This window comes from Geotrypetes seraphini, chromosome 8 (assembly GCF_902459505.1).
Source record: "Geotrypetes seraphini chromosome 8, aGeoSer1.1, whole genome shotgun sequence".
NCBI lineage: Eukaryota > Metazoa > Chordata > Amphibia > Gymnophiona > Dermophiidae > Geotrypetes > Geotrypetes seraphini.
Window position 1 is genome coordinate 64,680,838 of NC_047091.1, and position 15,828 is coordinate 64,696,665.

General features: G+C 46.2%; 1 protein-coding gene across 2 annotated transcripts in view; it reads right to left on the reverse strand.

Moving 5' to 3' along the window:
• DPP3 (dipeptidyl peptidase 3) overlaps nucleotides 1-15,828 on the reverse strand; it is a 165,437-nt gene that overhangs the window by 18,153 nt on the left and 131,456 nt on the right. For both annotated transcript variants that reach the window (XM_033954494.1, XM_033954495.1), the window contains exons 12-17: nucleotides 9,169-9,261; nucleotides 8,907-8,969; nucleotides 8,642-8,766; nucleotides 6,168-6,288; nucleotides 3,681-3,860; nucleotides 3,067-3,229 (exon numbers count right to left, since the gene is read on the reverse strand). In XM_033954494.1, the coding sequence (XP_033810385.1) occupies nucleotides 3,067-3,229; nucleotides 3,681-3,860; nucleotides 6,168-6,288; nucleotides 8,642-8,766; nucleotides 8,907-8,969; nucleotides 9,169-9,261 (745 nt within the window). The remainder of the gene's footprint in view (nucleotides 1-3,066; nucleotides 3,230-3,680; nucleotides 3,861-6,167; nucleotides 6,289-8,641; nucleotides 8,767-8,906; nucleotides 8,970-9,168; nucleotides 9,262-15,828) is intronic.

Here is a 15,828-nt window from a genome sequence, read left to right on the forward strand (position 1 = left end):
AGGCCTGCACCCCCTTGAAGGACTGCACCCCCCCCCGAAGGCCTGCACTCCCTTGAAGGTCTGCACCCCCCCGAAGGCCTGTCCCCCCCTTGAAGGCCTGTCCCACCCCCTTGTAGGCCTGTCCCCCCCTTGTAGGCCTGTCCCCCCTTTAAGGCCTGCCTGTCTGCCTTTCCCCCCCTTGAAGGCCTGTCTCCCCCTTGAAGGCCTGCACCCCCCCTTGTAGGCCTGTCCCCCCCCTTGTAGGCCTGTCCCCCCCCCCTTGTAGGCCTGTCCCCCCCTTGAAGGCCTGCCTGCCTTTCCCCCCTTGAAGGCCTGCACCCCCCCAAAGGCCTACACCCCCCCCCGAAGGCCTGCCTGCCCCCCTTGAAGGCCTGCACCCCTTGAAGGTCTGCACCCCCCCCCGAAGGCCTGTCCCCCCTTGAAGGCCTGCCTGCCTGCCTGTCACCCCCCTCCCCCTTGAAAGCCTGCTTGCCTGCCCGCCCGCCCCACCCTGAAGACCTGATGCCCCGACCCACCCCGAAGGACCGCTCGCCCCCCTGGCCTCCCCGCACCACCTATGAAGCAGCCGCAGCAGGATCGCGAAGTCAGCGTCAGCGATCCCTGCGCTGCTTCCTGCGCCACGGTCCCGCCCCTCCTCTGACGTCAGAGGAGGGGCGGGATCGCGGCGCAGGAAGCAGCGCAGGGATGCTGACGCTGACTTCGTGATCCTGCTGCGGGCTGCTTCACAGGTGGTGCAGGAAGGTCAGTGGGGCGAGCGGTCCTTCGGGGGTGGCGGGGGACTGAACGGCAAGGCCGGGATCACCCCCTTAGGGCTGGCACCCGGGGCGGCCCGCCCCCCCGCCCCCCCCTAGGTACGCCACTGGCTGAGTGTATAATCCAGAAGCAGGTCGGTATGCAGAAGCTGTTAGTCAAGTGGATGCGAGAAACGCCATTGAGTGGACACTTCCAAGTTGATTTTGCAGTATTCTCAGCAAGCTGGTACCAACTTTTTGGAATGACTAGTTACTGTTGATGAAACATGGTTATGCACTATGATCCTGTGACAAAACAATAGTCCATACAATGATGTCACTCAAGTTCTTCAAGGCCACGGAAATTCAAGATCTCAAAGTCAACAGGAAAGGTCATGGCCACAGTATTTTGGGATCAAGAAGGTATTGTAATGACTGACTATATTCCAAGGGACCAAACAGTTAAAGCAGAATACTATTGTAACTTGTTGTGCTGATTAAAAAGGAGGCACTTAAAGAAAAAAGAAGGGGGAAGCTGCAGAAAGGAGTTTTCTTCACAAAATAATGCACCTGCTCACAAGACTGGCAAAACAATGGATGTCTTGGGGTTTCAGTGCATAGACCATCCACCCTACTCACCAGATATTGATCCATCTTACTATTTTCTGTTTCCAAACCTTAAAAAAAGTTTGAAAGGATAACAATTTTTGAGAGATTTGGAAGTGATTGCAGCAGCAGAGCAGTATTTCAGTGACTAGACATCAGAGTATTTTTTGGGAGGGTTAAAGAAACATCAGTTGAGATGTGCCAAGTATGCTGACCTTAGGGGTGAATATGTGGAATAACTTTTAAGTTTCTTGGCTCCATGTCATTTCTTTCTTGGTTGGGCTGAGAACTTTTCAGCACCCTCTCATCCTCCTTATTTTCGTAAACTACCCTGGCTTCCAATAGGGGCCAGGATAGTTATTAAATTTTGTTGCTTTTGTTATAAGGTGCTTTATGGTATATTGCCATGTTATCTGATTGATCAATTTGCTTTCAATATGTCGAGGCACCCTTCACGGTTTTTTTTGCTTTTTTAATGTTTCCTACTGTAAGGGGGCTGCTCTAAGTTGTAAAATGTGTAAAAGGATGTTGGCATTTCAAGCTGCTAGTTGGGAGAGAAAACTAGGCCCTATAATACGAGCATCGATATCTTATGATCATTATAGGAAAATGTTAAAAACAAATTTAAGTAATTTGGGGGGAATAATATGGATGTAAGGTATGTTTCCATTGTTATTTTGTAGTTCTCTGTGAATGCACAGTTCTCTTTATGTTAACTGCAGAAAACTGCAAGGTGCTTGTGGTATACAAATGGAGTGTGTTATGTTATTTACCCCTAACCCATGTATCAGTCTATAGTATTTATCAGCCAATAGAGTATAGACACCCCTGATGGTGTGAACATCTTGAGGAAGGACCTATCAAAGCTTGAAGAATAATCTAAAATTTGGCCACTAAGATTTAATGCTAAGAAATGTAAGGTTATGCATTTGGGCTGCAAAAACCTGAGGGAATGGTACAGTTTAGGGGGTGAAGAACTTTTGTGCACGAAAGAGAAGCGGGACTTGAGAGTGATAGTATGTGATGCCCTTAAGGTGGCCAAAAAGGTCGACCTTAAGGTAGCCAAAGAGGTAGAAAAGGTGACAGTGAAAGCTACAAGGATGTTAGGGTGCAAAGAGGAATGGCCAGTAGGAAAAAGGAGGTTTCGATACCCCTGTATAAGACTCTGGTGAAACCTCATTTAGAATATTATGTACAATTCTGGAGACTGCACCTTCAAAAAGATATAAACAGGATGGAGTCAGTCCAGAGGAAGGCTACTAAAATGGTCAGTGGTCTTCATCGTAAGGTGTAAGGGGACAGACTTAAAAATCTCAATATGTATATTTTGGAGGAAAGGCGAGAGAGGGGAGCTATGATAGAGATGTTTAAATACCTGCATGGCATAAATGCATATGAAGCGAGTCTATTTCATTTGATAGGAAGTTCCAGAATGAGAAGGCATAGTCTGAAGTTAAAAGGTGATAGGCTCAAGTGTAATCTAAGAAAATACTTTTTTACAGAAAGGGTGATAGATGCTTAGAATAAGCTCCCGATAGAGGTGGTGAAGACAAAGACTGTGTCTGTATTCAAAAAAGGGTGGGACAAGCATGTGGGATCTCTTAGGGAGAGGAGGAGATAGTAGATGCTGTGAATGGGCAGACTGGATGGGCCATTAGGCCTTTATCTGCCATCATATCATATTTCTATTTCTAGTAAGGGAATGTATTCGGAATGCACTGTCTCTCACCTGTCACCAATGTGTTGGCCTGCACAAACATCTTGCGGGCCTCCTTTCGTAGCAGAACGGTATCTCTCAGTGCCAGGAACCGGTATGGCCCATCATCTGTAACAGCCGAGTAAGACTCATACATTGCCCGTCCTCCTTCCACATCCGCTGTTGATTTAAACACCTGAAATATGGCACATAATGGAGGAATGCCTTGAGAACTCTTAAATAATTCTCATCCACCCTATTGGACTGTGCTAGGCCCTCCTATGGCAGTCTCAGCTCTTACTGTACCTCCACTTGGGTATTTAATACATCCAATAAGCAAAGAAAATTAAACATTTCATTTTTTTCTGCCAAACATACTTAAATTCTATCCCAGCTTCCAGTGTCTAAGCCTTACCGACAGCTCCAACCATGCAAAGAAACCTGAATTTAAAAGGAGAGGTAATACCCATATAAGACAGTAAGAAATGCCAAGAACAGAGATTTAATAATGGAAGCTACTAAGATAAAATCAAAAAATGAGCAGGGAAGGTCATATTCTGCAGTTCTCCTCGAGATTCACAGGGCTATCTCCCAAAACTCCATATTAAGACACCTCAGTGAAGACCGAACCCACAGCTCTGTCCTACCTGCAGCCGCTGGAGGAAGCGTTCCATTGCTGGCTTGCCAATGGAGAAGATTTTGCTCCTGTCCAGAGTGATGAGTGCATCGGGCTTCCCATCCTTACCAACTGTGTGCTGAACAGACACTAATCCTTCCCCAGCTTCGAGAAGCACTCGCAGGATAACAAACCGTGCCTGCATGTGTGCCTACATGTTGAGGGGGGGGAGGGAGAAAGGAAACATGAAACAACGTGGGGAACAGCATCTGGGACAGTAGAACAAGGAATAATTTAAAAATTCTAATGCAGTGGTCTGATCAGTTCCAGCTTTTGAGTGTTGTTAGCTATATCCAGAGTGAAGCAAAAGGCATTATGCTGTGTCTCTGCCAGACTGAAAATGCAGGTGGGATGGATAAGGCTCAATGTAAAACCTGGACTGACTGAAACTGGAACTCTGGAAAGGAATCTTAAATTACTCCCACTTTTTGGCTGTGCCCATGTTGTCCTCTGCCACATGTACAAACTGACACAAACAATTACCATATGCACTCGAATATAAACTGATCCAATTATAAACTGAGGTAACCTTTCCCACCCAAAAAAAAGGGGGAAAAAAGATTCGCTCAAATTTAAACTGGGTGCTTTATATTCAGTTCTCCTGCCTTGCACCCAGCCCTCTTTCCCTCCCTCATTCTCTTCCTGCCAGCTCTGTACCCAGCCTCCAATGCTCACTGCAGGCCTTGGTGGTCCAGTGGTGAGCTGGGACAGGAACAATCATTTCCATGTCCTGTCCTGTCCCAGCCAGCTGTTAACCACCCCACCTCCTGTACTCTTCTACAACATATTTTTTGAACCCTGGTGCTCTAGCAGTGCAGTGAAGTGGGGCAGGAGCAATTTTTCTTCGCTCCTGCCCCGTGTGGAGCCGTGATCAGAAATGGCTGCACAAGTTCCCGGGGCAGTCTCACAGGTTCTCATGGTCTCACGAGACTGCCCCAAGAACTTGTTCAACCATTTCTGATCATGGCTCTGCAGGGGACAAGAGCTAAGAAAAATCACTCCTGCCCCACTTCATTGCTAGACCACCAGGGTTCAAAATGTATGTTGTAGAGGGGTCCGGGAAGCAGGAGGGAAGTGGGGTGGTTAACAGTTGGCTGGGACAGGACGCTTGAAGGATTGCTCTTATCCCAGCTCACCGCTAGACCACCAGGGCTAGACCACCAGGCAGGCCCATGGGAGGCCTGCAATGGGTCCAGGTGGAGGGCGAGGGAGCGTGCAGACTTGAGGACCCGAATATAAACCGAGGCTCCCATTTTTGGGTCATTTTTTTGGCCCCAAAATCTCAGTATATATTTGAGTATATAAGGCATGCGTTTGTCTTGAGCTCCAAATATTTTAAAAGATACAAATCAAAATAAGACACATACTTAAATGCACATACAGTGGTACCTTGGATTACGAGCATAATCCGTTCCAGGAGCATGCTCATAATCCAAAATGATCGTTTATCAAAGCGAGTTTCCCCATAGGAAATAATGGAAACTCGCTTTGATAGGTTCCAACCCTCCACCCCCCCCCCCCGAGGCCAGCAGCGCTGCTCCCCCCCCCCCCCCACGAGAACCGGCATTGCTCCCCCCGAAGGCCCCCCCTGCAAACCGGCACCCTCCCCCCCCGCGATCCGGCACCCCTCCGCCGCCATCAGGCACCCCCCCACCACCATCGGGCACCCCCCCCGCCGCGACCTGAGGTCCCCCCAACCCACCCGAACCCTCTTCTTACTTTGATGTAGCCTCCGCACTGGCACCGGTACCAGCATGTCCTGTGCTGGTGCCGGTGCCCGAAGATCTGCCTCCTGTGCTGGGCCTTGAGCATGTGCGCATGCTCAAGGCCTGAGAGTTCACGTAAACTCTCAGGCCTTGAGCATGCGCACATGCTCAAGGCCCAGCACAGGAGGCAGATCTTCGGGCACCGGCACCAGCACAGGACATGCTGGTGCGGAGGCTACATCAAAGTAAGAAGAGGGTTCGGGTGGGTTGGGGGGACCTCAGGTCGCGGCGGGGGGGGGGGGTGCCTGATGGCGGTGGGGGGGTGCTGGATTGTGGGGGGGAGGGTGTCGGTTCGCAGGGGGGACGCTCGCAAATCGAGGCGCGCTCAGTTTACAAGGCACCAAGTTTGCAAATGTTTTGCTTGTCTTGCAAAACACTCGCAAACCGGTGCACTCGTAAACTGAGGTACCACTGTATTATCGTGACAATATACATAAGCAAAACTACACAAACAAAACAACATAGTGGTCAATATTCGGCCAGGGCAGTCAACATGTTTTTAAATGCTGACTGTTGCCAGCTAATTTTAACCTGGGTGTTCAATCCCGGGTACTGTCCAGGCAATTCTCATGCATCTCTGTGTATGCTCTGTGCATTTCTGTATAGACAACTCCCCTTTTTAAAGCTGTTCTCTCCTCAAGCCCTTAGGGACAAACCCTCAGCCCCAGCACCCCATACCCCAGCCAAAGCACCTGTCTCCACTGCTTGGTCTCCATAGTGTAGAACTCAAGGCCCAGCACCCCGGCACGCACCATATTCAACCAGTTCACATATATCACATCCTCCGCCTCAGCATCCTCATGGCCAAAGATCCTGTGAAGAGATTATTTCTTGTTGAAGAAGACTGAGAAAATGTGAAAGCTTCACCCCCAAGAAATCCAAAGGATAGAAACAGCATTTACAGCTGAATAGAGATCTAAGGTATTCAGGGGGTAATTCTATAACTGGACTCCACCTTTTAGGTGAGAGCCTATTCTATAATGGCATCTGGGTACTCATGTTCCATTACAGAATACTACTAATCCAGTATCAGAACACTCTTTGAGAGTATGTACAGAAGTTGCCAGTATCCCTTAGTAATACTCCCTTACAGGATCATCTTAAGAGGCTAGAGATTGCAGGGTATACTAGAGAGGGCATGGTACAAGCAGGCACAGATAGCCTGCTGAGCCAGGACGGCAGGGCCCAGACCAAGACAAATTTAAAATCTCTAGAGAGGGATGTTTTATCTGAAGTTTTGAGCTGCTCTAAAATTGTATTTGTTTTGATTAGCATATAACCCCTTTATGGGGCTAGCCTGTTAAGTGGGATACTATCTGTATTACCCATCCTCTTATCTTTATTTTGTCCTTGTTTTAGAACATAAGAACATTAGAATTGCCATCTCCGGATCAGACCCTGGGTCCATCAAGTTCGGTATTCCGCACACGCAGAGGCCCCGCCAGGTGTACCCTGGCATAGTTTTAGTCCCCATATCACCGTATGCTTCTCAAGGGAGATGTGCATCTAATTTACCCTTACCCATATCACTCTATGCCACTCTTAAGGAGATGTGCATCTAGCTTACCCTTAAATCCTAGAAAGGTGGATTCTGCAATTATTCCTCCGGGAGAGCATTCCAAGTGTCCACCACTCGCTGCGTGAAACAGAACTTCCTGATATTCGTCCTGGACTTGTCCCCCCTCAGCTTCAGTCTATGTCCTCTTGTCCGTGTCACATTGGACATTGTAAATAACTGCTTTCCCTGCTCCATTTTGTCGAATCCTTTCAGTATTTTGAAAGTCTCGATCAGATCCCCTCGCAGTCTCCTCTTCTCAAGGGAGAACAACCCCAGTCTCCTAAGTCGTTCCTTGTAGTCCAGGTTCTCCATACCTTTCACTAGCTTCGTTGCTCATTTCTGCACCCTCTCTAGCAATTTTATATCCTTCTTTAGGTATGGAGACCGATGCTGGACGCAGTATTCCAGGTGCAGTCTGACCATGGCTCTGTAGAGCGGTATTATAACTTTCTCTGATCTACTCGTAATTCCCTTCTTTATCATGCCTAGCATTCTATTTGCTTTCTTTGTCGCTGCCGCACATTGCGCCGATGGTTTCAGGGTCCTATCTATCAGTACACCCAGGTCCTTTTCCTGTTTGGTCTTTCCCAGAGTTACACCTGATATACTATACTTGTGATCTTTATTTTTTCTGCCTAACTGTTCTACGTTTTTTTTTTTAATGTTTATATACATATTTATTGACAGTTCAAAAGCAAAACATAGATAACAGAACTGGAAAAGAACAGCTCAAGATCAAACTGTACATTATACATTTAACATCCCTCCCTCAACCTTCAGCTTCAACTACTGAATTGTTCTACATTTTTAACGGATTTCCTTTCCTATATTTTGCAAACCGCTTTGTGAGGTATATTAAAAAAAAAATTAATAAACAAATATAAGCAGAACAGAGAGGAAGGATCCTCCAGGGGGTTTTCAAGAAGGACTGCAGTGTTTGTCTGAAGGTGGGAGAAGAGAACAGCCCTACATATATGTCTCCGCTATATACATGAGAAGAGAAGACTGCCAAGTTCAGAAGTCTTTCTCCTGGAAAGTTTTGAACCTGTTTGGCCAGGCAAGGGGTAGAGAAAACCCATCTTCAACCTGCTGCATCTTGTGCTTGGGGTTGGATAAGAAGCCAACCCTAGGAGAACTTTACATTGATTTTATAAGCAACTTCATATGAAAAACAACCTATTTTGGTTTAAGAAATAAAGAATTCTTTTGTTTAAATTCCATACCAGGTCCAGCTGTTCTGTGAGGGCTCAGAGCTTAACCCTCATTCACGCTAACACCAGCCACAAACTGGACATATAAATATCACAAGGACATGTGTAATTTATTGTGTTTTGTAAATTGGCTATCCTGAAAACCTGACTGGCCTGGTGGTAATGACAGCCATGCCAATGGCATTCCTATGTGAACACCCTGCTTGCATTTGTGTTATGCCACTTACACACCTTACAAAACAGTACTTTGCCACTTTACTACCACACAAGTAGCACACACAACGGTAAACGCACTCTTACAGAATTATCTTTCACAAGCATGAATATAATGTGAATGTTTGAGAAGAGGCCTCAAGAAAGGAGGAGACCGTATCCCCACTCCTCTAATCCATCTTACCTGAGGACCTCCTTATTTAAACAGAGATACAGCCCAACACACTCTGCCCGGCACTCTTCATAAGTAGAAGCAATAGTGGAAAACTTGCTATCCCAGGTTTCATTGCCCTTATACCAGCTCTGAATCTGCAGAAGAAAAGATACAGGCTCAGCAGGACAGGCTCTGCTTTTCCAAGATGAACACACAAGCGCGTGCACCCGCATGCTGTTCCTAGATGCCAACCCATCCTGGAATTTGTACATGCAAAAATGCAGCCCACACTCACCTGCTCACCAGTTTCTGGATTGATTACTGTTGACTTATCAAAGTTAAAGATGCCCTTCTCATCCTACAACAGAGAATAGAGTGAAAATGCTGGAGAAAATGCAAGGAACACCAGAGCTGGAAATACCAGAGAGGATGTCAGTAAAATGCAAAGTGTCTAGGCTGGAAATACCAGAAGAGACTTTCAACCTGAACTGCTAACAAGGGCTGAAAACACAAGGGTTGAAAATTGACCATGATCCATAGGATATTGAAGAACTCACCTGTACAAAGAGTTTTCCACTTCCATGTCCCAGTAGTTCATGTAAGCCAACCTGTACCTCAAATGAAGGGCTCTTCCACATGATATACAAGTCCTGCATTGAAATCAAATGAAGGAAACAGAAAGAGAGGGTGAAGGGATAAATAGCAGGAGGGTGGAAGCAAAAGAGAGAGAATTATGGTTTGAGACAGAGGTGAGAGTGAAAGCAGAGGGACGGGGGTTTGTGAGCAAGATGGGAGCATGAAGGTATAAGACAGAGAGGAATGGCGGGTGAGCATGACAGAAATGAGAATGAGTGAGGCGAAAAAGAAGTGTGGAGGAATGAGAGTGAAAGAAAGAGTGAAGGGTTATTGCTAATCTCAGGATATTGATCATTAATAGGAAACAATTTCCTTCTCTCCCTATATTAAGCCCATGTCAGTCAGAATTTTTAAAATGCTGACTGCTACGAGTTAAAAAAAATCCAGATAATCAGTGACAATATCCAGATAGTAACTGCCACAGAATATTCAGTCAACATTGATTAGATTGTGCTACCTAGTTAGTGTCAATATTCAGAGCCTCTTAATGTCCTAGTTTATTTGCCCAGTACTATCCAGATAGTACCAAAGTGGTCAAAAGGAAATGTTCAACAGCAATTATCTGATTAGTACCACAGAATATCCCTCTCTCTAAGCACTTAACTAGATAGAAGCTGCTCTTACCCAGATAAGTGCCTTAAGAACATAAGAAAGGAAAAGGGGATGGGACTTTTATACTGCCTCTTTGTGGTTACACATTTAAAGTGGTTTACACTATACCGGTACTTATTTTATACCTGGGGCAATGGAGAATTAAGTGCTTCGGCCAGAAAAAGTCCATAGTCTGGTATTGAGACAGACATGGAGATGCCACTGCTTGCCCTGAGATCAGTAACATGGAATGTTGCTACTATTTGGGTTTGTGCCAGATACTTGTGATCTGGATTGGCCACTGCTGGAAATAGGAAACTGACAAGGAATAGTGCTGGGATCGATCCCACTATACCAGGGGTAGGCAATTCCGGTCCTCGAGAGCCGGAGCCAGGTTTTCAGGATATCCACAATGAATATGTATGAGATGGATTTGCATGGACTGCCTCCTTGAGATGCAACTCTATCTCATGCATATTTATTGTGGCTATCCTGAAAACCTGATCTGACTCCGGCTCTCGAGGACCAGATTTGCCTACCCCTGCACTATATCATAAGCTATACTGAGTTAGACCAATGGGCCATCTAGCCCAGTTTCCTATTTCCAACAGTGGCCAATCCAGATCACAAGTACCTGGCACAAACCCAAATAGTAGCAACATTCCATGTTACTGATCTCAGGGCAAGCAGTGGCATCTCCATGTCTGTCTCAATACCAGACTATAGACTTTTTCTCCAGGAACTTCAAGTTTATTATTTATTTGATATATCGCCTATCATTACGTCTAGGCGGTTTACAATAAATTTAATAAAAACATAACTGGTAAAACAGGGGATTAAAAGATAACATTATTACTGGGACACACAGACAATTTTCCAACTCTCGCTCTCATTCTGATAAATTCCACCCAACACCACCTACATTGGAAGCTGCTGCAGCTACTTTGGAGGGTGCAGGACTTTTCCCCTCATTGCATGACATATGGGGCGATCAATTCAGGATCAACCACAGATTCTTCCAGGGGATGATCAATGTGGTATTCATGCTGATGCTGCAGATGTTGCCGGGTTTTCTTCCCACTGCACTGGGGGATGGGGAGGCAGTGGTTCTATGAAGAGGTATGGGTGCAACAAGGCCTCTGTGGCCCAGATCCTCTGTTTGGACGGGTACACTAGGAAGCACTTGAGAAGGTCCAGGGCTAGAGTGGATGCATCTGATACAATTTGTTCCAGTGGTATGGGTGGGTTCTCCTTGAAGGAGATCTTCTTGTAATCAGGGAGTTCTGTGAGTTCCGGATAAATCTTTTTAAACCTACAGTATCTACATTAACCGCTGTTACCACATCCTCTGGCAACGAGTTCCAGAGCTTAACTATTCTTTTAATGAAAAAATATTTCTTTATATTGGTTTTTAAAGTATTTTCCTGTAAGTTTATTGAGTCTCTATAATATTTGATGGAGTAAAAATAATTGATTCACTTGTACCTGCTCTATACCATTCAGGATTTTGTGGACTTCTATCATATCTCAGCTGTCTCTTTTCAAAGCTGAAGAGCCCTAACCTTTTTAGTCTTTCCTAAAATGAAAGGAGTTCCATCCCTTTTATCATCTTGGTTACTCTTCTTTGAACTGTTTCTAATTCCCTGTGCATACTTCTAGCTGCCTCAGATTTTTAAGTGATGGCACCTCCCCTCCATTTTCTCAAGGTTTTATCAGCCCTTTCACATGGAGACTTAGAATTCCAGGGCACTTGTTTAAGGTGACAAGCTGTTGATATTTTCTTATATTATAACCATTGTTAGTGCAAGCACAAAAATATGATGACCTAAATATCAAATATACCACCTGCTTTAAACAATTGGGCTTGAGTGAGCAGAGTTTTAAATTCTGTCTGTATACCCCTCATGCCTTGGTGATATCTGTTCACATGGAGATTTTTGATTAACCGACTGCTCTTCATTGAAAATCCATGAGAAGGAGCCTTCCGGTGGCATCACTAACCAGCATGGCAGCCTGAATGCGGTGCTTTACCTATCACCAGGAACATCAGTGATAAGGAGAAACTAGGTTCTTACCTGCTAATTTTCTTTCTTTTAGTCCCACCAGATGGATTTACGCTTCTCTGCCAGTAGGTGGAGACTGAGACATATTGACTTTTGGCAGTAGTACAAGTGGGCTGTGCAATCCCATCTACAATCAGTCTGACGAATAGCCAAGCAGAAAACTAACTAGACTGAACAAGAAAACATACCAACTCCACTCTCGCATGGAGAAGCCAAATTAATTCTCCGGATCAGACCTGTAACCACTGTTGGATACTGATTAGAACTAGAACCTTCAAAAATGTCTCCACAGTTCGCCAGCTCTACCAGATGAACCAAATGCCACTGCCCTTATTATACTACTCATCAACCAAAACCAGACTGCCAAAAAAAAGTACTCTTTGCCAAACACACAATAGGGTGGGGTCTGTGCTGGTCTGGAGGGACTAAAAAAGAAAATTAGCGGGTAAGAACCTAATTTCTACTTCTTTAGAATCCTTCAAGACTAGTGCTGCCCGATTCAAATCGATTCACCGATTCGAATCAGGTGAATAGATGCAAATCAATTCAATTTTAAGAAAAATCGGCCTCTCGATTTGATGGCTGACCCTTCCTCCCGTGTCTTCTTAAAGCAGGAGCGGCAGCGCTCCCTTTTGCTGGCCGTCTGCTACCGCTCCTGCTTGAGGGTGGAGGGTAAGCCGGAAAGGCCTGAATGTTTCCCCAGTTTCCTCACTCTTACCGGCTTAAGCTAATACGGCAGCCTGCAGGATTGCTGGTGCTATAGCGATCCCTGCAGCTGCCCGTCATCCTCAGCGGCACGTTCTTTCTGCTATGTACCCGCCCCTCGTCTGACGTCAGGGTTATGATCGCGGCAGAGGAAACGTGCCGCTGAGGATGACGGCAGCTGCAGGGATTGCTATAGCACCAGCGATCCTGAAGGCTGTCGTATTAGCTTAAGGTAAATGCAGGGAAGCTGGGAGGGAGAAGGCCTTTGCGGTGGGGAGGCAGGCCTGTGCAGAGGGAGGAAGAGGAGGAAGGAGTAAGAAAGGGGAGGGGAGATGCCAGACCTGGGGTGAAGGGAAGAGAGAGACAAAACCAAAAAGAGAGGGAGGAAAGCAGAGGTGCTGGACTAATGGAGAGAGGGAGAGAGAAATGCAAGACCACAAGGGGAAGGGTACAAGGGTCCCGCGGCAACAAGGGGGCATCTGTGGAAAATCAGGGGTGGGAAACTGCACGGGGACACCAGGAAATTCTTTTTCACTGAAAGGGTGGTTGATCGCTGGAATAGTCTTCCACTTCAGGTGATTGAGGCCAGCAGCGTGCCTGATTTTAAGGCCAAATGGGATAGACACATGGGATCTATTCACAGAGAAAGGTAGGGGAGGGTCATTGGGGTGGGCAGACTAGATGGGCCATGGCCCTTATCTGCCGTCTATTTCTATGTTTCTATACTGCTCCAAAGTAGGTGGGCAAGGTGAAGGATGGCAGGAGAGATAGTAGGAGAAAGCCTGTACCTGGGGAAAGGGATACAGGAGGTAAGGAAGAGAGAAAGAAGAAGCTGGATATGGGGAGAGATAAGATGCTAGGCATGGAGGGAGCATAGGAACAGGGACACAAGGGGGACAGTACTGGAGAGGAGAATAGGGACAGGGACACAGAAAAGAGATGCTGGATGAAAGGGTAATTGAGAAAAGGAAAGATGGTGGATCTGTGGATGGTGGGGTCTGTTGCTGCAGCTGCAGGGGGATGGAGATGAACAAAAGAAAAGATGCCAGACCTCCGGGGGAGGAAAGGGAAACAGAAGGGGAGAACAGAGATGGAAGATGGATGGTTAGCACAGAGAAAGAAGAAAGAAGGAGAGAGAGCCTGATCAGAAGACAATCAGACCAAAATGGGACCAACATGATTTGAAAAATGACAAGACAACAAAAGGTAGGAAAAATAATTTTATTTTCTGTTTTGTGATTACAATATGTCAGATTTGAAATGTGTATGACCGCTGGTGTTAGACCGCGAACGGTGAGCTAGGATTTAACAGAGAGAGGAAAAGTATTTTTTGTTTGTTTATTTTGTTTACACCACAGGACCAGTGTGGGTAGGAGAGGGCAAAGGGGGTGAAGAGGCTATAAAATAAACCTACCAGGATATTTGGAAAAAAAAACACCCAATTGGGCAGGAAAATCGAATCAAATTGAAAAATCGATTCAATAGGCTGAACCGAATCGAATTAAATTTTTTTTTTCCTGAATCGGACAGCACTACTCCAGACCGGCACAGAAAGGATGGGACATATAAAAGCAGTACCCATCATGGGCTGCCTACCCCTGAGTGGAATGAGCTTTGAGGAAATTTGGAACAGGTTTCTTCTGAAAAAAGTACGCTGAAGCAATGGCCTCCTTGATCCAGCGCACAATCATAGCCTTAGAAGCATTATAACCCCTACGAACCGACTTACGAAACTCCTGGGTTCGCTGAACATAAGCGCGAAGGACTCTATAGACATCCAATTTGAAACTGCCTCTGCTCTAAAGAGCCCTCCCGATTACCCAAGACCAGAAGGGCAACGGATTGGATAACATGAAAAGGTGAAACCACCTTCAAAAGAAAGGAGGGAACCAGCCAGAGCATGACCCGCTTGTCTGAAGAACTCCAGGAAAGGAGGCCACACCAAATGTGCACATAAAATTGAGAGGTAGAAAGCCTCCAAGACCTCAAGAGGGTGGAAATCACCCTATCCAAATATCCTTTCCTACTTGAACAAGAATGCCTAAGAGCCAAACTGTAAAACAAAAGGTACCCAGATCGAATATGGGAATGGGAACCTTAGTCAGAAGGTCGGGCGATAGGAGCAGAGGAATAGGATCTGCCACTAGAAGACGAATCAGCATTCCAGGAAAAGAACCTCATATTAACTGTGAAGCATGGAAATGGAAGTGTCATGGTTTGGGGATGCTTTGCTGCAGCAGGACCTGGCCAGCTCACCATCATAGAATCCACCATGAGTTCTACCATGTATCAGAGGGTTCTAGAGGAACATGTGAAACCATCTGTAAGAAAATTAAAGCGGAAGCGGACCTGGACCCTGCAACACAACAATGATCCAAAATATACCAGTAAATCCACCAAGGACTGGCTGAAAACTAAGAAATGGAGAGTCCTGGAGTGGCCGAGTCAAAGCCCTGATCTTAATCCCATTGAGATGCCGTGGGGTGATTTGAAACGGGCTGTACATGCAAGAAACTTTTCAAACATCTCACAGCTGAAAGAATTCTGCATTGAGGAGTGGGCCAAACTTTCCTCAGACTGATGTCAGAGACTGGATAACATGAAAAGGTGAAACCACCTTCGGAAGAAAGGAGGGAACCGGCCGGAGCACAATCCGCTGCCTGGAGAACTCCAGGAAGGGTGGCCTACATGAAAAAGCCTACAGTTCTGAGATATGTCTCATGGAAGTAATGGCCACCAAAAACACAGAGGCTCAAAAGGAGGTCGAACAAGCACAGAAAGAACCAAATTGAGATCCCAGGCCGGAACTAAAAGACAAACTGGTGGCCGGAGCAATTTTACCACTCCCAACAAATGAATCACATTGGGAGTAGTGGCCAAACGCTGACCAAGACAAAGCTGCAATCTGAACCTTGAAGGAGGACCAGGCAAGACCCCACTCCAGGCCATCCTGCAAAAACTCCAAGATGTGAAGCAAAGACGCATGAAGGGGAAGCACGCCACACGCAGAACACCAAGCCTCAAAAGAAACCAAATGTGCACATAAAATTGAGAGGTAGAAAGCCTCCGAGACCCCAAGAGGGTGGAAATCAACCTATCCAAATATCCTTTCCTACTTAGGCATTCCTGTTGAAGAACTAAGCCATAAGACAAATGGGACCCGGATTGAACATGGGAATGGGACCCTGAGTCAGAAGGTCGGGCGATTGGGACAGAGGAAGA